Genomic DNA, 22,602 nt, shown 5'->3' on the forward strand with positions numbered 1-22,602 from the left:
TATCACCTTAGCTGTGCTTGTTTCTACTATTCTGTTATATATAACTGCCATAACATACAAGTCATATTCACATTACTATAGATATTATAATAGTTACTGTAAGTGTGTCTGTCTCTGTCTTTGTGTCTGTCTTTGTCTTTGTCTGTCCATCTGTCCGTCTTTTCTCTGTTTCTCTCTCCTTTTCTTCCTCCCCAACTGGTCAAGACATATGGCCGTCCTCCATAGAGCTGGGTCTGTCTGACGTTCCTGCCTGTAATAGGGAAGGTTTTCGTTGCCACCGTACTCTACGGGGGAATTGTTGGGTCTTTGTTTATCATAGAGTGTGGTCTTTACCTAGTCTGTAAAGTGTCCTGAGAAAACTTCTGTTATGATTTGGCACTATAAATTAACCCCAGCCTCGACTGTAGCGTCTATTCTATGCGCCTTATAATGCGGTGCGCATTATATATGAAAAAAGTTTCAAAATAAGCCATTCGTTGAAGGTGCGTCTTATAATGTGGTGCAGAAAATACGGTATATCTGTATAAATGTTTTACTTTTTTTATTTTAACAAGGCTAAATGTTTATGTCAAGCCTGATTCTTTTATTCACATGGCAAGGTACAGTATACGGTTCATTCATTTAACAGTAGTATTTGATCGGTATCGGCCGATACACTCAGCCCAGGTATCGGTATCAGATTGGATCGGAAAAAAATAGATCAGTCCATCTCTAATCCTTATTACCTCATTCATTTGTGATTAATTCACCATGACAACTCCAACATGGCTCTATGACAATTCAAGAACTGTACATAGATGGCCTGATAATTCTGGTAAAAGTATTGGGGGGAAATAAAGTGTCTGCATGCATGATCTAGATTAAATAGCTGGGTTAAGACACCAAAAACTGATCTGATCAATGGAGAAATTCAGCTTCCTGCAAGGGGGAAAGATCAGCATCTAAAAGGGAAGAGGTATGCAGGGTGTGGGCCTCAATCTCCTCATTTTTCCTCCTCTTCCTTGGTTTGAAGAGGATGTGTAGCCTGGCCTCTTGGACAACAACAAGGACTGTGGTGGGACTGAGGCACGGGAAGCATTTCTCTGAAAAAACATCCATCGCTATGTGGCCCTGGACCAAACCTCCCACCCAGGGGCAAAAATCGTTCTGCCACTGAATTCAAGGGCGATCTGAAACACCCACAAGCCTGGAGAAAAAAGCCACTCTCTGTCTGAAGCCCCATCTGGCATTCGGGACATTAGTCCTCCAGAGATTTCTCGGGACAAGATAAGCGCTACAACAGAACCACTCCCTTCTTCTAACCTGTGTCATGTTCATGATCTTTAAACTTCCCTTTGAGCAGTCACTTTAAATGAGGATGTGATTCAAAGGCAAAAACGCACACCACTGTTCCACTAGACAAGACTAGATTTATTTTAGCTAAACATCTGTATTTATTGGCTTGTGAAAAACATGCCAATAAATACAGATACAGATCGTGTGCTGTGAGTGTTGGAAACTCCATCATATACACAGCAGTGTATTTATCAATACAGTGCAACCGATGAAGAATGCCCTGGCCTGTTATCACCAACAGCTTCAAGCATCGATTTTTTTACTCACAAACATCAGCTATTTTCACTTGCTATTTTTTACACCTCTTTCTGCTCTTGTTTTCTTGACAAGAGTTGATTAAACATTTACAAGTTTTCCCTTGTGTCAATAGAGGTGTGTGTGTGCCATTTTGATGTGCCACATGGCTTGTTTTTAATCCCCTACAATAAGAAGGTAGTATGAGCTAGTCCAACCAGTAACTTAGGTCAAACTAAATGACTATACTGCTTTAATTGCTTCTGGGGCTGCAACTAGTCTGTACTAATGTAATTATCTATTAATCAATCATTTTATTATTACTTTATTTAATTTCGTGCATTCGACCATGAGGAAAGGCTGGACGGTACGATCAAATTCTTTTCTCCCGACACAGGTTATTTCATATCTCAATAACGATGAAAAGTGGCACTGCTGCTTACCTTTAAATCGATATTAGATCTTGATAGATATATAGATTTCATAAAAGACCATGGAATACCAAGTAATTTTGTTGGGAATGGGAAGAAAATGGAAGACAAATCATTATCATTTCATGTCTTTGTGTTTATCAATTTCCCAATAGAAAACAGGTAGGCATAAGAATACATAGCCTACTGTAAAACATACGAGCTCTACCTTATTTACCATTTCAGGAAAGCCAACACTATCAACTACACTGTAAGGTTCTTAGCAATAAAACGGGCAAGGGATGCCATGATTACCTTACACCTCGCCAAGTTGTGGCTGGAAAAAGGTTTTAAGTTTGTTTGTCTTGCGCATTCTTGCCTGTTCTAGCTGTAACATTAGCCTCCACATAATCGTCATTGCCTGTGTAGCTTTCCCTGTGTCATCTCGAGGTAAGTTTTAAGGGCGCACTCACACTGTCCACTCTTACCGTGCCCCGTGCTGTAGGGTGATTGTCCCCCCTCCTTCTTCCCCCGCGGCCCTTGCCCGCTAGTATTCACATTATTTAAAATGCTTGCGCTCATACACCTGCGCATGTCCATATCTGTACATGTGCAATTGTGCTTTGCAAAAGCCCACCTCTCTGAACCAGGCCGCGGCCAAACGAACTAGACTTTAGCCGCGAAGCGTGCTTGGGCATGGTACGAAAGGAAAGTGTGTGCCCTAAGATTTGTCATGCTGCTGCTGGAGTTTATAGTTGTTTTGCAGATGTTTTCCTTCCTTCTTATAGAATCCAAATTCCTTTCAAACGTTAGATATTAAGTCAAGTGTTAGTAGTATTAGTCATGTGGTTCTTCCTCACAAGCAACCATGGCAGCGCTCAACACTACTCTAATGTTATACTCTCATCAGTGTGATTCTCACGAGTCGAGCATTGACCTTTTACTTTTTATAAGAGTGGTGCGAGTAGGTACGCTGTGCAGAAGCAGCATAGCTTAGGTAACCAGTTCATCAGGCCATTGACCGGTTCATGGTTTTGACTGCACCACAGGTCCACGTATCGATGTAGTTGAATCTTAAACATTAAAATCGGGACCCAAATGAATGATTGAATGTGATGAATCCAACATGCAAAAAATATATTACATTTACAATAATATAAAACAGAAAGGCAGCATCATTGCAGCATTATGTTGTCTTTAACAAATAGATGCTCTTACAACTTGTTGGGAATTCACTGTGACTCCTGGATTAAGCACAGTCAAACTTTATACTACGATTTGGGGTTAAGCATATTTCTCTACACGCTCCTTCATGAATCTTAATTTCAGTTCAGCCTGGTGTATTAATACAGCACTATATCTCTGTCATGACAGACATGTTTGTGAAGGATGAGGTTTTCATTGGCAGCCGGTATGAATGGGTGTCTCAAGTAGGACAGTGGGACAGCACAGAAGAAGAATAGAGCTCAACATGGGTTGATGCCATCAGCGTGGTGCTCAGGGACGTTTCCTCACCCATGGAGACATGAGAGGCCAAAACACATACGTACACACTTCAACAGGGGATTGGAGGACATGACGTAAGCCAGCTGGATGCTTGTGTCAAAGGCTTTAACGAATACATTACACTTGAGTTCTTCTGTGTGACCACTGGCACAAGAAGCTTATCATCCTGAGAGCTTTGGGTCCCAACGCAATCTGAAATGTTCTGCTTTGTGAGGCACCCAAGACCTCAAAACCTTCCTGAAAATGATTTTATCAGAACCTGTTGATAAATATATATAAATATAATATAATTGTATCTTTTTTTTTCGTCAAAGTTTACTGTCATGTGAAATTCTACTTTGCATTTAACTTATCCAAGCGCTCGGGAAGAAACTTGGGGTTCAGTGCCATGTCATCAAAGTCACGCTCATCACCTGCTCGACCAATCGTGAGTCCATCATGGCTGTCAATCATGACGTTTCACACCATTTTTATAGCATCAAACAACTAATTAAAACTATACCGAACCCAAATGCTTGAATGAACATCAACGTGATAAAAACGTAATGTCAATGATGCTGTGGCACAAGAGCTCAGTTAGAAGCAGACGGCTTGACTATCTGGATGGTGGTGCAAAGAGGGTGTCTGCTGAGGACAGTGATGAGGAGTTTTGATTAGAGATGCAGACTGGATCGGATCAGTCCCATCTGTAGTTCTGACGAGTGTTTCCTTTGTCAAAGTTTTGCACTGTTAAAGTTTTCAACTTGCAATGTTTTGAAATTCAATTAATGATATTACAATTAATTTCTAAATAAGACTTTGGCCTCTTTTCTAAGCATGTTGTGCTATATAATACTGTTATCTCAATGAAAAGTAGTAAAACGGATGAAAGAGACAGTTTATTGGCCGGTAGATTCTTTCATCTACTGGTCCGCTTGGCAGGTGACCCAAAAAGTTAGTTTACAGCCCTGCGTGTGTATAGATTTAAGAGTGTAAAATAAACGGGACGGACTGGAAGTAGAGACATGGATGTGTGTCAATAACGTTTACAAAAGAGCAAAAAAAAAAAAAAAGTCAACACAGATGACCATGATGACCGTAAACGTGGCAAGATGGAGGGCTCTGAAAGAACAGGCCCGCCTGCAATTACATTTTACCACCAAAGAGGCAGCTAGAACCAACAAGGTATCTAAATTCTTACGGAGTACAACTTTTAAGACACTTTTGTTAACACTTTTGTAACATGAATGTGTCTCTGTTAGCCAGATTATATATCTGATTGCATCTGTCTTCCTTTTTCAACACTAAATACAAGTGTTGGGAGGCCCAACTTCACACTTATTTTGATATTCTCTAGCTATCTGATCTGTTCAAAAGGCATGAAGAGAGCAGAAGTGAAGTGTGCATGTGGTAATGAGATCTAACTGCTAAAGCAACATTTGGGAGAGAGAATGTGACCACATGTGTAATGAAGTATGAATAAAATTGGTCAATTGTACATGTGACAAATCTTTCATTCACAGCTGAAACATCTGTGGGTTTTCCAAAGATCTCACACAAGGTGCTTTAATTAGGACCCACGGTGAACTAATGAACAGATACAGTGGTCTCCGCCAGCTTTGTTAGAGGAGCATGAATGTGGATCTTTCTCTGTTTGCCATGTGTCAGAGGGGTCCCACAGATAAAACCTAATGTGAGCAGCAGTGAAGAAAAATCAGATAACAAGCAGTCACTTAAGCCACACTGGAGACAATCAATTGCCAGGTGTTAACTGTACATCCCTCTCAACTGGATCTGCACAGTCTGTATTTTTGTAAATAAAACACACGATGTCTAAACATGGCAACAGATACCACTTGAAGTTGAGTATGTTAAAGGACTCCACTTCATCTTGTCTGACATATGGGATGCAGTAGCTAGGGTAGTACTTTTGTACTCTCTTGGTCCCCCATCATCCCCTCCTCTTGGACTCGTGTAGCCATGGACCCAGCTGCTAACACACATACACACTCAGTGATTGTCCTTCCAGATGGCTGAGGCCAGATGACGTGGCCTTCTGAACTCATGGCAACACCAAGGCACAATCTCTTACAACATACCACACATACGGACACAGAATGCCCATAAACATGAAGTATGTTTTCATGAAATCAATTCGGAAAAGCTGCAGACACAATGAACATGTATCATTTGGCAGATCATAAGAAACAATTTGCACGCAGTACATTTTCAGTGATCTTGAGAAATAATTCATCCATCTGCGAGAGATAGAAAAAAACTGAAAGAAAAGGAACGAGATCAGAGGGGAGAAAGTGAGGTGAGAGGGGACAGAAAGGGAGAATCTGAACAATGGTGTCAAACCAAAGAACACTGGTCCAGTGATGGATGCTGCCCTTTAACAATCAGAGCTTTTGAAGGGGAAGGAGAGGAGGTGCTTCATGTTGGCAGTGCCAGGGCCCGTACCAGCTAGTGTCAGCCTCGGCCACAGAGACAAATGACTGAGCCACTGCACTTATATATGTGTAGAGCTGACAAATGCACAGCAGAGGAATACACTTGTATATATTCTCAATACTGTGCTGTATGCATAGTCAGCAGTGCTTTCACAATCTTAAAGCGATTATACAGAACATGATTGATTTGATTCATTTCTTCAGTTTTGTGCCATGCACATAAAGTGCCCAACCCTCATGGGTTTGAAAGCCACCAAAACCTCGGATGCAGCATTCACATTACTAGGGACACAAATTTAAAGCAATTTTAATCATTAATAATTTGTGAAATATGTTGGATGTTTTAAACCACTGACATGACCTATGTTGTATGCAAAATCAGAGTTAAAAGAAAGTTACTTGAATGATAAACAGAAAATAATGACTTGAAGCGGGTGCTCAGCTGGACTGATGTCCCATGGACCAACAATAATGTCGCTTTGACTTTATCTGTCCATTTGCTGCCACTGCTAAAATGCATTTTTGTGTTGATTTGGAAGCATGAGTATTAAGAGTCCAGATGTCTGATATTCAGCTCTTGTTCTGCATTTACTGAGCAACTGCTTCTGTTTAAGATGCTAGTTTAGCATTAGCAATAGCCTTGGATAACGGCACAGCAACCATCAACATCTGTTTGGAATTGTCATCAATAAGACTACCTCAGTGAGTAGAGCGAGGCACCATTTTTTCTTACTCAGATGGCGGGGAGGTTTGTTCAATTTAACACTTTTTTGACATTTAATAGCTATCTGATCCGCACAAAAGGCATGGAAAATTTTAGTGCACATGTGGTTAGTGAGATCCAATTTCTCAGGAAACATTTGGGAGTGGTCCATGCTGAATGTGACTTTAAATACTGTATGTGTATGGGAAGTATAAAATGAAATGCATCCCTAATTGCACTGAAAGCCCACTTCAGCTGTGCATATGACAAACCTTTCCTTCACAGATACAAATTCTTGGATTTTCCGATGCCAGACAACTCAGGTTAAGGTGCTTTAATTTGGACCCAAGGTGAACTAATGAACAGATACAGTGGTCTCCGCCAGCTTTGTTAGAGGAGCATGAATGTGGATCTTTCTCTGTTTGCCATCTGTCAGAGGGGTCCCACAGATAAAACCTAATGTGAGCAGCAGTGAAGAAAAATCAGATAACAAGCAGTCACTTAAGCTACACTGGAGACAATCAATTGCCAGGTGTTAACTGTACATCCCTCGCAAGTGGATCTACATAGTCCTAATACATTGGATGATTTGTCCATTAGAAATTCATTTGAATGAACTGACATGCAAAATGAGAGTTGTTAAAATCCAAACTCAGAACTGTTCTATAATTTGTGTGACCTCTTTGCGCCACCACCAAACACACCTTAAACTCAATATCATGAAAAAGTAAGAAGTTCACCTAGTGCAGTAGTAGTTTGGGGTTCAGTGTCTTGCCCAAGGAGACTTTGACTGGAGGAGCCGGGGATCGAACTGCGGCAGACCGGATCCGCCCGGATAGGGATAATACCAGTGAATGCTGTCCGACTGGTGATACATTTAACTTAATTGGTGAACATACTGAATTTAGCAGCTAAAGAGCCTGGAGTTGGAGGCCGGCTGCTGCGGCACGGATTTAGTCTCAAGTGGCACCAAAGGGGCGGCTGTGGCTCAGAGGTAGAGTCAGTTCTCCATTCGAGAGAGTGGCAGTACGATCCCCGGCTCCTCCAGTCGAAGTGTCCTTTGGCAGAACCCCAAACTGCTCCCCGTGCACATAGGTGTGTGAACGTGGTGGGACTGGTTAGATTAGATTAGATGTAGGTGTCCACTGCCATCAGTGTGAATGTCTGTTTCAAAAGGTAAATGTGACAAGTAGTGTGAAAGTGCCTTGAGTAGTCAGAAGACTAGAAAGGTGCTAGTACAAGTCCAGTCACCCAGCTCTTTTATCAAGTATTTTAATAAGTCAGTGTTGAGGTTATACTGCTGCTCACAAGAGGAAAAACAAAATCTGTGAAGGGAAGCCACACACTGTTAATCTGCAAACATTGCCCACACTGCCATGACAAACAGGTGGATTTAAACCAGCAAAATATCTCTTTAAGAGAAACATTCTGATGAGGAAGAGGATAAAAACGTTCTGGATTGTTTGTATTTCTTGAAACCAGTCACAGTCATCTCGGGTGGCACTAAGCCCCAGATGCAGCTATGATGCCTTTGCAAAATAGATAGCTGAGATAGCAGAAGGGGAGGAAAATGCCTGAAAACCAGCACGTCTTTCACACTTTAGACCCTCACTGTACATTCATTCAAGCTAGGGAATGCGTGAATGAGCAACCAGCCAGTTTCATAAGATTGTCCCAAAGAAACCTTTTTTGGGTTATTTGAAGGTATGTATACAGTGTATAACAGATCGATTAAAAATGTCAACTGTACAATTCTAAAGTCACCTGACTAATCTATGAGGTTATTTATCTGGGGGCATAGGATATTTGTGTCTGAAGGAGCCATAATCCATAAAATAAAACTTCCTCGACCCTTTGTCCACTGAAGATAGTATTACATTCAGTGTTTGCAGCAAAAAATGAAGCGAGCAGAATAAGGTGGGAATTATTAATGCGGAAAGCATTGGGAGCTGTGCAGGCCAGAGGAAGGGCATGCCTGTAAATGTAAATCCAGCTGTGTCCCTCACACACAATGCTGCATTAACTTCATCATCCAGCTCTCCATCCTTAGAAACTAAACCTGCTATTAAATATTCACAAGACTTCATAGGGAAAAATCTAATTTCCAAAGAGCATGTTGTGATTCTGTTTTCATTACGGGTTTTGTCAGAAGCTTCTCTACAGAGTTAGTAACGAGCGTACAGTAGTAAAGAAGAGCACTCTGACTAACCCCACGAAGCTCGGACCAAATCAATGCAACCTGTTCCGCCCTTGAGATTTCAAGGGTAGCTAGTAGGTCCCTAAAGCAATTACAAGGAAAGCACATCATCTAGGATATGATTGATAACTGGCTCGGACAAATATGATTCAATTTACTTGAAGTGTGCAAAAAAAATATATCCAAAATCAAAACTGATCTTCAGAGGACAGTCTCTTATGGTGTGTCCATAGATTTTGAAAAATGATTAAGAAAGATTAGAAAGAATCTTTAAAATTCCATGCACCAAAAATTATTTACTTTCTGTAATAAGTGGTTCCCAGGCTGGCAACCAGGCCTCAGCTTTTAATTGCCAAAAATTAAAAATTGGGTTGCCATTTAAAAAGTTAGATTAAGACTTATTACAGTAACCAAATGTGAACCAAAATTATTTTCTGAGTTTTTTTCAACATTCAAACAATTAACATGGATTTGCTTCACCATTGTCTCTAAAACAAATGCCGGTGCACATGTGAGTAAACCCAGTAAAACACATGCAGGATTGTCACATGCAGTGTTGTCACATGCAACTGTCCGGTTCCGGTTCTGACTGTTACAGCAATATTTAAATATCGGTGCAGGTGCATATAGAATTAAGAATTGCATGCATGGCTCACATTTTACGTGCACTATTCAGCTGATTACCGTGGCACATGAAATGGTTTGAGACACTTTGTGTATATAATTAAATACGAATAGCATATAGTGCACAGTGTATGACAATGTTGGCTTCTCTGAAGTATTGCTTAAGTAACTGGGTTTTTTTCAAGATATGAAAGTCTGAGTCCGGTGATAGAAAAAAAGCAATTATATCCATCCTATACCAATGATGGATGAAGACATATAAGTTTAGAAACTCAAAAGAAACTGACACTGTAAGAGTCAGAAAGGCATCTGGAAATGATGAGATATGTAAATATGTGCTAAAATGTTATTTTGTGTCTGAATAATCCCATCCAATATGAATTTCTTCATTTATGAATTCGACTGTTTGGCCAGATACAGCCAGAGAGTGTTACTGTATCAACTTCCCCTGCAGCCTCATCACACACCTTGCCAAACAATGTGAGAAAGGAAGAAGAATGATTGCTTCACAGGCAGTGTGCAGTTTCTGTGTACAGACAATATGAGGCTAAAAAAGATGCCCTTTGGGCTCACTCAGGAATTGTCACCTGCTGACTGAAAGCTCACTTGATACTGAGAGGAAAGCAAGCCACAACTTCCAGGTCTGAGAAATGAAGCTAACAAAGAAGAAGAGTTCATGGACTGTTCATGTTTACAGCCTGGTACAAAAGGTTTTTTTGGACTCTATAGCGAATTTCACTCTTTATGACTGTAGGGGAACCATAGAGGAGGACAACTCACCCATTTGAATTATATGAAGGCTTAAAGTTGTGCATAATTAATGGTGTGTCTGCTTTTTGCGGTAGCTGTCACAGGTGGCTAATGTTAGCCGATGGCTGTCTGCTCTGCTAGACTTTACTGACATCTCAGCTCTCGGCCGTGTTTGTGCTGGTGCATTGATACTAAACTGACCTGATGGATGCCTGTTTTTAAATTCCTTTTGGGTAATTTTCCATACAAATTTTTCCCAAATAATATGGCATGCTGTGAGTTTAATTGGACTAAAGGACCGTTCAAGAAGTCTGTGCAGTTTTTTTTGCGCAACATTGCAATAGCGGTGTGGGGACTCTGAGGAGTAATTTCTCATTGAAGATGTGTCTGCAGACACTAAATTCAGGTCAATTAATTATGAGGTACAGTGTTTCCTACAGAATTAGATTTTATTTGTGGTGGTAACTGAGTGAGGGAGACCTTCAGTTGGCTAGTTGCTAGAGTTTGCACTGCCTGAAATTAAGTTTATACATTCACTAAGTAACTCCCTCTCCAGGCTGCCAACCACTAATATCCTGGTGAGGTAGTCTAGCTAGCTTCTTAGCAGATATGGGAATTGTGGATTCAACAAGTCACTGAACGGGTTGAGTGCAATCAACACAGCTCTATAGCCAGGGAGATGGGCCAAATGCACCTGGTTGAGTGACTGAGCAGAACAAATACATGGCATGGAGATGACTTGTTGAGGCCACAATTCCTATCTCTGCTTCTTAGTCTAGCATGTTAGCCCTCAATAGCTTGGTAGCTTTAAGCCAGGCTTCACTTAGCCTGCCTCAGCTCCAGCATGCTCCATCTATTTAGAGTCACGACACTGCCAAGATGGCTATGGCCAGAGCACCAGGCTCTTCAGAAACCTGTTGGTGACGTCACAGGGACTACAGCCACATTTTAACATTCTATGAAGGAAACGTATAAAGCTTAACAACAAAAGGCATGTGTGCTGAGATTTATTCTTAAATCTTCTATGTACAAATACATTTCTACTTTGCTACAGTGTTGCCACAGCTCCTTTAGTACTCTCCTCGAAAACAGGTCTCCCCTTATACAACCAACTCTTTTGTATGAGAATTGATTGACCTACAATGTAATTGCTTAGGTAACTCATATTGATTCATCTCGTTAAAGTCATGACTGTGGGTGTATGAAGAGACTGAAGCACAACAACAAACTAATTACAAGGAAAAATACATTTTTTTCGAGAAAGAGACAAACCCCTTCACACTTTCCTCTTTGTATGGACCATTTTCTAAAGCATCCTCTGACATTTGACATCAACACATATCCAAATGGATTCTCGCATTAACAGGAGGGGAAAGTTATGAAGGCATTAATTACTTTGTAGAGCAGAATGGAGACAAGTTGTATTTTTCTGAATTACCAGAGACATGCAACCCTTCTCTCAATCCTACCAGAATCTGGGTAAAAAAACATCTCAGGCATGACAACATCAGATAACAGGTAGGAAAATGAATAGTGTGCTTGGATTAGTACTCTGGCATCCTAAGTAGCTGCTTGGAGGATTATCTCAGGCGTTGTATGAACTCTTGTGCATTTGGTATTAACAACTTTGTTCCAAAATAACATCTAGTAACTTTCGGTTGTGTTGACTTGTAAGACAATTAAGACAATCACTAGGAAACTTTTAACTTTAGACAATTTTTGTTTATGTTGTGTCGTTTTTCTGAGAATGTGCATACGTTTATACATATGTCTCTTATTCTTATTTATTTCTTATTCCTATTTATTTGTATACTTTCTCTCTATATATTTATATTCTGCACAGAAAACCCAATGTCTGTGTGGAGATCAATAAAGAATCTCTGTATTTGTTTGATTTTGCTGTGTTCTGTTCTTCCTATAGGAATGGGCTTATGCAAAAGCCTCTGAACACCCACACAGGTGCTTGTAATTAGTCTGAGTAGACCTCTTCTCAGGACTGTGTGGGTGTGTACAGTGGAATTAACCGACACATTTCTGAGTCTCCCACTTTGTTGCACCTGTTGAGGCAGGATAAATTACAACTTTATCATTCTTTTTAGTAGGTTGGAGATTTGTGACCTCATAAATTCCCATCAAAGCTCTGCTAATCAGCCAGAATAACTTAAAACACCTGTGTGGTCGTTCAAAGGCTTTAAGTTAGCCATAAAATGTCTGGTCAAGCAACCGCGGTCCAAGTTTATTCCATTTCTGGCTCTCCTGGGTTTCTATCCACAAATGCTGTTCATTTCTCCTCACTTCACCCTGTGATGATAAAGAAACAGTGACCCAGACAGAGACAAGATGAAACAGGCAGACAGACATATAGAGGGGGTCTGTTTTGCCGAGCAGGGGCCTGCAGCAGGCCGTGCCAGGTAATGGGGCCATAATGGGCTTTTAACAGCCGCACAGCTGAAGGTGGTGTTTGCCCTTCAGTGGAAAAGCAGTGCAAACAGGAAGCGCTGCATGGAGACATCCCCAGACGCTGGACAGGCCGGGATGAGTCATGACGCCTGCTGATGACAACTTTACCAAAACAGGCTCCAATAAAGCACAGCTAACCTGCCTGTCATAAACCACTCACATTGTGCCGATTCGGCGGAAATTTATCTTATTTTCTTCTGCCCGCACCCTGAATCAACCTAATGGGGCTAAATTAGTTCAGCCTTGGTGCACAGGGAAGAGGAAGGTTTTAAATGTTTCCTAACAGCAATGTTCCCTCAGTAAAAGTTAGAAACTGATAAGAAAACGGGATAGGGTCAGAAAGCAGCGCTGAATGAGCAAAGAACCAGTTAAACATTAAGCATTAAAGTGGGATTGACTCTGTGGTGCTCTAAGCAGAATTTGGACCAATAGCTATCTCACAAAAAAACTATGATAGGGCTTTGATTTCTACTTATCCCTCTAACAAGCCTTAATTAAGACAAACCGCTCTTTCAGTTCAGACTCTTAAACTCTTCCCTGCCTTTTCACAGATTAATCAATCTAAAACTAAGCATTTTTTTTCTCTTGGTGGTTTAAGTACATCTCAATAATGTTCACTTTAAAGCAACCTCCTTAGAAAGCTGAACGATCGTGGCAGACACTGCAGTCAGATCAAGCTTTAGTCTGCTGCTTACCAACCATTTCAAAAGAGATTGCCACTTAAACCTGCATCTTGATTCATCCGTGTTCTCATCATGAGCTGCCAGAAGTATCTGCGTGAGGAAGCGGAGGATCACCAAGAGACTAGTGTAAGAAAAAATAGCATCAAGCCATTTAATAAGTTACCTGACACACACGCCTGATGATTTAATGTCTGTGCCCAGTAACCATATCATCCTCAAAGGCTAAAAAGTAACTGTGTGCTGTGTGGGTGGCTTCTTTGAACTATCACTTGTGTCAATGGTGGATCCTCCCAGTCTGCCCCATGCTGATCAATGGCAAGTGTTAAACACAAGGAAGATTAATTAGCTGCAGGAGAAGAAGCGTATCGAGTAGCTAGCAGATCAATCTGATGAAGCCTCTGCAAGGTCTAACTTTCCTGCCGATAACAAAGCATCAGTGAGAACAGCAGATAGTCAGCGGTGGCTGATCTGAAGTTTCCCTCTGAACAAGAGTGCATGATTACATACTAAAACGAGCTGCTGTGGCATGACATCAATAAAGACACACACAAATATAATCATGCACACGCACACGCACACGCACACAGCAGCTTTGATGCGAAATTTTGTTGTGCAGGTTATAAGGTCAATTTCGACCTTTCTTTGAAAGTCAGTCGTTGTTGTATCCCCCATCTGATGGATTTAATTTTTTTTCGTATTTGTTGTATGAGATTAATCAATACATTGGCTGTGTATTAGACGATGCAACCAGATCACATTCCTCCGAGCGTTATATTCATTGATAACAGTCAGATAAATGTGCACTTACAATATTAATGATAAACTGCTGGTAAGTCCCATCTGACAATGTAAAAGTTTTGATATCTGTTAGCTTAACCGACTGATAGAAATAACATTAGCTAGCTGTTTCTCAGCTATTAAACCTGGAGTACTTAAATAAGTAAGTTAATTTTTCATATTTTTAATACACTGAAAACAGTATTATGATATGCTTAAAAGTTTAACTAGGAGGTCTTGTGCTCACTTCTGCTGCAGCTACCTAAGTCAGTGACCATGGCCAAATGCATTTCCCCTCAGCTCACCCTGAGAACAATCGAGACTGACACAGACGGGAGAAGGCTGCGCTTGTCTTACATTTCCTCTTACAAATCTCTTGAACATTTGGTACTCTACCTAAAGAAATTTGGTAAAAGTCTTACTTTTTTTTTTTCCTGCGGGATGAACAACAGACTTGTCTTCTCCCAAACTTATACCTCTCCGCAGTATAGGCCAAATTAATAATCTGTTTAGCAGACAACTGTGGCGCTTTGGCGGCTGGTAGAAACCCGGTCTGCGATTATCTCATTTTTCACAGAAAGGCTCCCACAGCTGATTAGTTTTGACCCATTCAGTTAAAAAAAGCAGCTTTTTAAATAATCAATAATCGTACATTTGTGGGATTCCAGATTTATATTTACTGTGCACCAATGCTTCTTTGCATTGAGCCTATATCTGCACCATTATGTAATGGTGTTAGAATTCATTTACATTGTGTGTCGGTTAATTTTTTTAATGGGAAAGCCTGACCAACAATTTAGAGTAATGTCAATTTGAATGAACAGTAAAATGAAATTCAAGGTGTGGTTTGACCCATTCTCTTACCAAAGACTTCATCTTGTGATTCTGCTGCTGCTGCTTCTGCTGCTGCTGCTTCTGCTACTGCTGTTGTCTGCTCTGCTTCAGGTTGAGGTGATGGAGCCTTTAATAGGAACACAAAAACAGATTGAAGAGGTGAGACACTGGGGTGCCATGGCAACAGAGCAAGGACAGAGACCAACAAAGTGAGTGAGCTAGTGAGAGAGAGAGAGAGAGAAAGAGAGAAAGAGAGAGAGAGAGAGAGAGAGAGAGAGAGAGAGAGAGAGAGAGAGAGAGAGAGAGAGAGAGAGAGAGAGAGAGATGATATTTATACCTTTTTAGGCTTCTGGGTTTCATAATTACAGCAGAATTATGCTCAGACTCTCTCATTGAACGTTCAAAGAATTTTTGAATAGCATACAAATTGAGATTTGCAGATTCTATATGTTTCATCAGTCATATCCAGCTTGATTTTAGGCAGGATTAATTCTATATAGCAGGTGGTTTAGACGATCTAGGGGAAGTTGTGCTAGGGCAGATAATCTTTGTTGTGTGACAGCATTTCAGTTTTGTTTCTAAATGAAAATGTGCTTTTGGAAGATGATGTTTTATCAGACATGTGTATGTTGTCAGTATATACTTGATGTTAAAAGGCTAGAGTAAGCATGTACAGCGAATGCACATAAGAAATGAAAAAGTAAAGTGACAGATGATAGCATTTGTTGCTACTGTGACTAACTAGTCCCTTGTGTCAGCTAGTTTCTGAATTTCTCCTTCAGAAGCTGATTTGATATGGATCTTGAAACAAATTGTACAAATTAATTAAAATGTTTTGCATTCTGATCACATCTGTTTGAAATCCAATTAGTTGGAGAATAGAATTACTGCCTTGTCTCCCTCAGTCAACCAGTGATGTTGTGGTTTACATCCATACTGTCCAGACTTACATACATGTATGCAGTGAAGACTTTGAAGGAATTTCACAAAGGTATTAAGTGTACTTTTTGGCGAAATGTGGATGCTTAGGATACATCATCAAACCGGCAGCAGAGAAGATCAGTACAGTTTCAAGATTATATATATATATATATATATATATATATATATATATATATATATATATATATATATATATATATATAAATTATCATTTCCAGCAGGTCATTGCCTATTTAAAAGTCTTGATTCTATGTTGGTAAGTGTACTTTGCTTCTGACATATTGACTTTTGCTGCTGTCACCAAGGGGAGGCTTATATTGAGAAAACATAAAGATTAAATAACACCATTTAATCCTACAGGCCTGTGTTATCAGGCTTTCCAGATATACAGTGAAGAAGAGTATTAATTCTTGATTTTTTCTGAAATATTTTACTGTTCATAATTTGATAGAATTCCAGCTGTGGTTATAGTACTGCTGTACTAGCATGTTTTTTTAAATAACCAAGGCACTTCAACAAAAACCTTTATTTTGTGAAAAACACAGTGATCAGAATTAGAGAACAGTAACCATTGTGTCAGTATAGAGGATTTCAACACTGTTTTCTTCGGGCTATAGGATTCAAAAATGAACAGTAAGTGTAGAGGCCACAGCTTTGAATGACTTCAGCACATCTGTGCCCACAGGACATCACTAGTTTCTCACACTGCTCTGGTTTGATCTTGGTCCATTCTGACTCAGTCTCTTCCACAGTTCACTAACTGAAGTGGGTTTATTAGACATTACTTTGTTGCCATGGGTTTTCCAGAGCTTCTCTATGAGGTTTAGATCTGGATTCTGGGCTGGCCATTTCATTGTTTCAATATTCTTCAAGGAACTGCTTAACCTGTCACCCCCTGACACACTGCAATGTGACAGGGGATGACAGGTTAAGCAGTTCATTTTATTTGTCTTTATTAAAGTTGTAGCTGATCATGAGACAGTTGCAGTGGAGGTATTGCATGTTGCTGAAGGAGGTTCACATAAACATTTGCATGCACCCTGCCATGTAGCTGTACAAGAGACCCAACTCCTGTTGCAGAAAACATCCCCCAAACCGTGACACTTCCTCCTCCAAATTTAACTGACTTCTTATCAAACTTTGGGTTCAGTCTTTCCCCAGTCCTACGCCAGATTAACACCAATAACTGGGAGGGATCTGAAACTGTTCTCTAGTTTTGCTCACTGCTTTTTTCACAAAATTAAGGTTTTTGTTGAAGTGCCATGGTTATTTAAAAAAAACATGCTAGTACAGCAGTGGTATAGCCACAGCTGATATTCTATCAAATTCTGGACAATAAAAAAATAACAGTATTTCGGAAAAAAATGAGAATTCAAGAATACTTTGTTCTCTAATTTTGATGTATAGAAGTAATGATTCAACTGTAACTCCCTGAGGTCCAAAGTTGCAAGCTGAATTGTTCTACGCACCTGTACTGGCACTTCTGATTCACTGGGTCAGACATATTAAACCCCCCATGTCACAAAACTGTCATGTTCATTTCTCTCTTAGCTATTAGTTAGTTGTTTCTATTTACTTTTTCAAAGTGAAGTAAATATTTGCATTTGCTAATCCTCACATTTTATAAATCCTCTTACTGATTCCCTCCTCTCTAATGACAATGCAATGTACACTCATACCCCCAGCTCCAACTTTTGAGTAGGTTTGCCAACATGGGGAATCAACACAGATGTTCAAAAACTGCTCAGCATTACATGAGCATACGGATAAGTGGAACTGTGACACAGTCCTGTGAGCTGAGGTGGACAAGTGTGGTGAACAAGGACTTACAGATGCAAATCACATGAATTCAACAAAGTGCCACGCTTTTTAAAATTAGTATTTGTTCATTTTCTTATTTGAAGGAATTATGTAAATTTGTTTTGACATGAAAAGATTCAAATTCAATAAACAGCGAGAGACGGACACAAAGAAAGCATGGCAGAAAGAGAAGACGATCTGCACAAGGATTTTTGTGCATTGATAAAGCTTACATTATCACTGCATTTCTGAGATCTGGAACATCAACATATTTTCCCATCATTAAAGCACTCACTATTCTGTTGAATTATGTCCATGCACACCCACCCACACACACAGACATAGCTATCTTATGTCTCTTTTCAGCCTTGCACACAGAAAGGAAAATTAGCAATACAAACAACAAATCCACATTCAAGGCAGTGGTATCGCTGGAGGCTGAGGCAGCAGATTTAAATCTACAAGTAATGGGCTTCAGGGGACTGTTTGAAATTTCAAAAACAAATTATTTGTATATTGACATAAGTGAAACTGTAAATAAGGACAGTATTTTACTCTGATGATTTTTGGCACTTTCAAAAGAATCTTTGCCTTAAACATTTGGTTTCTAACCATCCTGAAGGACACATTACATGAAGCAAAGATTGAGGGCTCTATGTTCAGTAGCCCAGTGGTGAGGTGCAAATCACAGTCACGTGTGCCCATGCAAAGTGCATCGAGAGAGTGCACTTTTGGTGAACACCACTATGAAATGTAACCCAATCTCATATGACACGTCAATCATCACAAATCAATTATTACAAACTTTTTTTCCCATCTCAATGTGCGCACTCCCCACAAGCATTGAACACCGTCCAGCAAGCTACTAGCTAGTCTTAGTTTGACTCTACTATAAAATGCCAAATGGAGCAGCAAGAAATTCAGCCAGCACCCTGGTCACTGAAAGTAAGCCATTTGGCGCACTTTGGATTTAACAACCTCCAGGGGTAGACGGAGCTGTATATGACTTATTCAATATGCAAGGTTTGCAAAATGACGGTCTTAGGAAACACTACGGATGCCCACTGTGTTATTAAGTGAGCCGTTATTCGCTTCTCCATAGTCAAACCAGCTAGCCCTATATTTGTAGTGCGCCTGTATTCTTACATTTATGGTAAATGCATTGAAACGGCACAGAGGAGCTGACATGAAGGTAAACACTTTACGGTCTTTCTGCGGTATAAATAAACACGGAAATAAGATTAATTGCATAATATTCACAGAACTTTCCACTGTGGAATTTCAGAATAAAAGGTCTTTCAAAGGTACAAAAATATGTGTCAACGTCAGGTGGGGTTTTGACGCAAATTTGTTGAAGCTTGTGGGGATACTTACATATAATTTGGCTTTGGCTACATTAGCTAGCAAGCAAACATGGTTAAGTTAACATTACAACGGTAGTCATTTAAGGGATGCATTTGTCTCTGGTAGAACATGTAACTTACAACAAAACTTCGTAAAGTGTGTTTCAAAATAATTTAGAAGTCCTAATCCCATAGAATAGTAAATGGTTAAGGCCACATTTGAACTCAAGTTTTGCATCTGTTTCCTCAATGGGAGAGGGAGAGTATTCTTCACATATTACAGGTGGTCATCATTGAGTGAACATATCACTTGAGCAGGGCTGGGCAATTTTGGTCCTGGAGGGCCACTGTCCTGCATGTTTTAGGTTTCTCCCTACCCTAACACACCTGAGTCTAACAATAATCAAACAGTGACAAGCATCAGCTGCTTGATAACGAGCACATCATTAGACTCAGGTGTGTTAGAGCAGAGAGAAACCTAAAACATGCAGTGGCCCTCCAGGACCGGAATTGCCCAGCCCTGCACTAGAGTAATGCATGGGTAAATGACTCTGCTCATGAAGCTGTCCCTAATCACGCGCTCTTGGTCAGATTCCAACCGCTCAGTATATCCCATTTAAAACTGAAAAAGGAAATCAGGAAAAGAATGCATGGTGCAGTGCAATTGTGGTGTGACATATTCTTAAAGCTCAATAGTGCGACATAATTCTCATTAGGCCGAAAGGAGATGAAGTTAGCTTTCAGTTGGCAATTCGACAGAAGTTCTCTTTTCAATTTGTTAGTTTTACCTGCAGCAGGAGGAAGGTTTCATTAAACATTTCACAAAGACAGACAACCATTCAGACCTACGGGTAATTTAGAGTCATCAATTAACCTATAACATGCACATCTTTGGACTGCAGGAGGAAGCCGGAGAACCCGGAGAGAACGCACACAGACACGGGGAGAACATGCAAACTCCACACAGAAGGGCCCCAGCCAGGATTTGAACCAGGAACCCTCTTGCTGTGAGGCAACAGTGCTAACCACCACCCGCCAGTGCTGCCCTATGCATATCCTAGTCTTCTAATGGTCACACACTGGTTGTCCTGGTCGACTCTTGTTCCTTTTTTGCACATAATGCATTTATAGTTACGTTCTATCTCTTACAATGTCACTCACTGGTCTCGTCCACTAGAGAGGTAGAAGAGGAGCAACAGGATAGAGAGAGACATTATCTGTTTTTGACACCTTTTATCTTTTGTGAAGTACTGTGGTAGTGCATAATGTGCTGCAATGTTTCATAAAAAAGGATGAAATAATAGTCTGTTTTAATGATTTTATATACTTGCTAACTAAGTCTTGTGGGTCAGCAAATTTCTTTAAATTGAAACACAGAGAGTAGATTTGGCCTGTAGTGATGGTGTTGAGTTTCTTATAGGTCAACATTGATGTTGAGTGCAGTGAATAGATTAATATAGTAGTAAAAAACACCATTGCTTATAAAAAACGGCACAGAAGGTTAGAAATGAACACCCTTAGTCAAAGCAAATAACACAATTTAGTGTTAAATATGCACTTCCATGGGTCACAAAACATTCTGAAAGTTAAAAAATAAACACTCCCAGTGAATATTAATAACACAATTAAGTGTTAAATAACACATACATTTTCATGTGTTATAGACCAACACTGAGTGTCAGATATCTAACACTATGAGAGATTTAAAATAATAACACTTTAACTCCCAATCGGTGACACTCATATAAACACAGAGAAAGTGTTAATTTTGACACCCTAAGAGTTAAATATACACGAACGATTTTGCTGTGTACAATACAAAAACAATGTAGTTACTTTGTATCCATGCCTGGGACATGCAGCTTCAGTCTCTCTTTTAGTCTCTTTAATATCATGTATGTAACTATCAGGTGCATGTATTGGAACCCATTGATAAGACTCTCATCCTAAAATGAGCCATTTGGAAATATTTAAAAAATCTTGCCGCAAGCAGCATTTTCAACAAACTTACTGAGCTAACATTAGCACAATTAACTAACTGCAATGGATTGAATCTACCAGCGGCAGTTAGTATTTCAACAAGAAATGAAATTTGTTTACCGCTTTCTAAAAAAACAAGGACCCTTCGTTTCAAGAGTTTTGAGTGGTAAATCTGTCACCTTTACCTGTGTGTTGAACTACAAAAGGCAAGACTTTCACAATCAATTACAATAACAATTACAACAAGTATTGGCTTTGTCACCAATCCTGTTCGTGATTTTCATGGACAGGATATAAAGGCGTAGTCGTGGTGGGGAGGGGTTGCAGTTCGGTGGGCTGAGGATCTCGTCTCTGCTTTTCGCAGATGATGTGGTCCTGATGGCATCGTCGGTCAGTGACCTTCAGCACTCACTGGATCGGTTCGCAGCCGAGTGTGAAATGGCTGGGGTGAGGATCAGCACCTCTAAATCTGAGGCCATGGCTCTTAGCAGGAAACCGGTGGATTGCTTACTCCAGGTAGGGAATGAGTCCTTATCCGAAGTGAAGGAGTTCAAGTACCTCGGGATCATGTTCACGAGTGAGGGGACGATGGAGCGTGAGTTTGGCCGGAGAATCGGAGCAGCGGGGGCGGTGTTGCAGTCGCTCTACCGCACCGTTGTGACGAAAAGAGAGCTGAGCCGGAAGGCAAAGCTCTCGATCTACCATTCAATCTTCGTTCCTACCCTCACCTATGGTCATGAAAGCTGGGTCATGACCGAAAGAACGAGGTCGCGGATACAAGCGGCCGAAATGGGTTTTCTCAGGAGGGTGGCTGGAGTCTCCCCCAGAGATAGGGTGAGAAGTTCAGCCATCCGTGAGGAACTCGGAGTAGAGCCGCTGCTCCTTAGCGTTGAAAGGAGCCAGTTGAGGTGGTTCGGGCATCTAGTAAGGATGCCCCCTTGGCGTCTCCCTAGGGAGGTGTTCCAGGCACGTCCAGCTGGGAGGAGGCCTCGGGAAAGACCCAGGACTAGGTGGAGAGATTATATTTCCACACTGGCCTGGGAACGCCTCAGGATCCCCCAGTTAGAGCTGGTAAATGTGGCCCGGGAAAGGGAAGTTTGGGGTCCCCTGCTAAAGCTGCTGCCCCCGCGACCCGACCCCGGATAAGCGGATGAAGATGAGATGAGATAAGATGAAGTATTGCCATAAAAGTTGTTGCGTGTCTTGGTTGTTTGTACTGCTGTTGTAAATCTATTAAGGCTAATGTTTGTGTATGGGAGTCTCAGACTGGCACACTCAGCCGTGGTGGTTGCTGCCTCAGCTCCACTCAGCTCTTAGATCTCCATTCAGTACTAGGGGACTGAATAGGTTCAATGTGCCTAAGTGAGAAGTGAGAGGGGAAGAAGAGTGCAGCCATTTAAACGCCTTTTAGGGCATGGCTGATATGAGACTTTCCAGGGAATTCTCTTTCCATCTGTTTGCCCTTCAGTGTTTTATCCTGTCCACATCTTTCAGATGGATGTGATCCTTTCACTAAGAGTAAAAAGTTTTAGACAGAGTGGGCTCTAGACATAGTGTAGCGCTTCCTTGAACAGGCAAGTATTAAACTTTAA

At 40.7% G+C, this 22,602-nt stretch overlaps 1 protein-coding gene across 1 annotated transcript in view; it reads right to left on the bottom strand.

The window, feature by feature from the left end:
• LOC310950580 (myelin basic protein-like) overlaps nucleotides 1-22,602 on the bottom strand; it is a gene marked incomplete at its 3' end in the record, with an annotated part of 53,230 nt that overhangs the window by 10,839 nt on the left and 19,789 nt on the right. The window contains exon 3 of the mRNA XM_083918469.1: nucleotides 14,976-15,072. Coding sequence (XP_083774595.1) covers nucleotides 14,976-15,072 — 97 coding nt within the window. The remainder of the gene's footprint in view (nucleotides 1-14,975; nucleotides 15,073-22,602) is intronic.

This window comes from Echiichthys vipera (genome assembly GCF_963691815.1).
Source record: "Echiichthys vipera genome assembly, chromosome: 8".
NCBI classification, from domain to species: Eukaryota; Metazoa; Chordata; class Actinopteri; order Perciformes; family Trachinidae; genus Echiichthys; species Echiichthys vipera.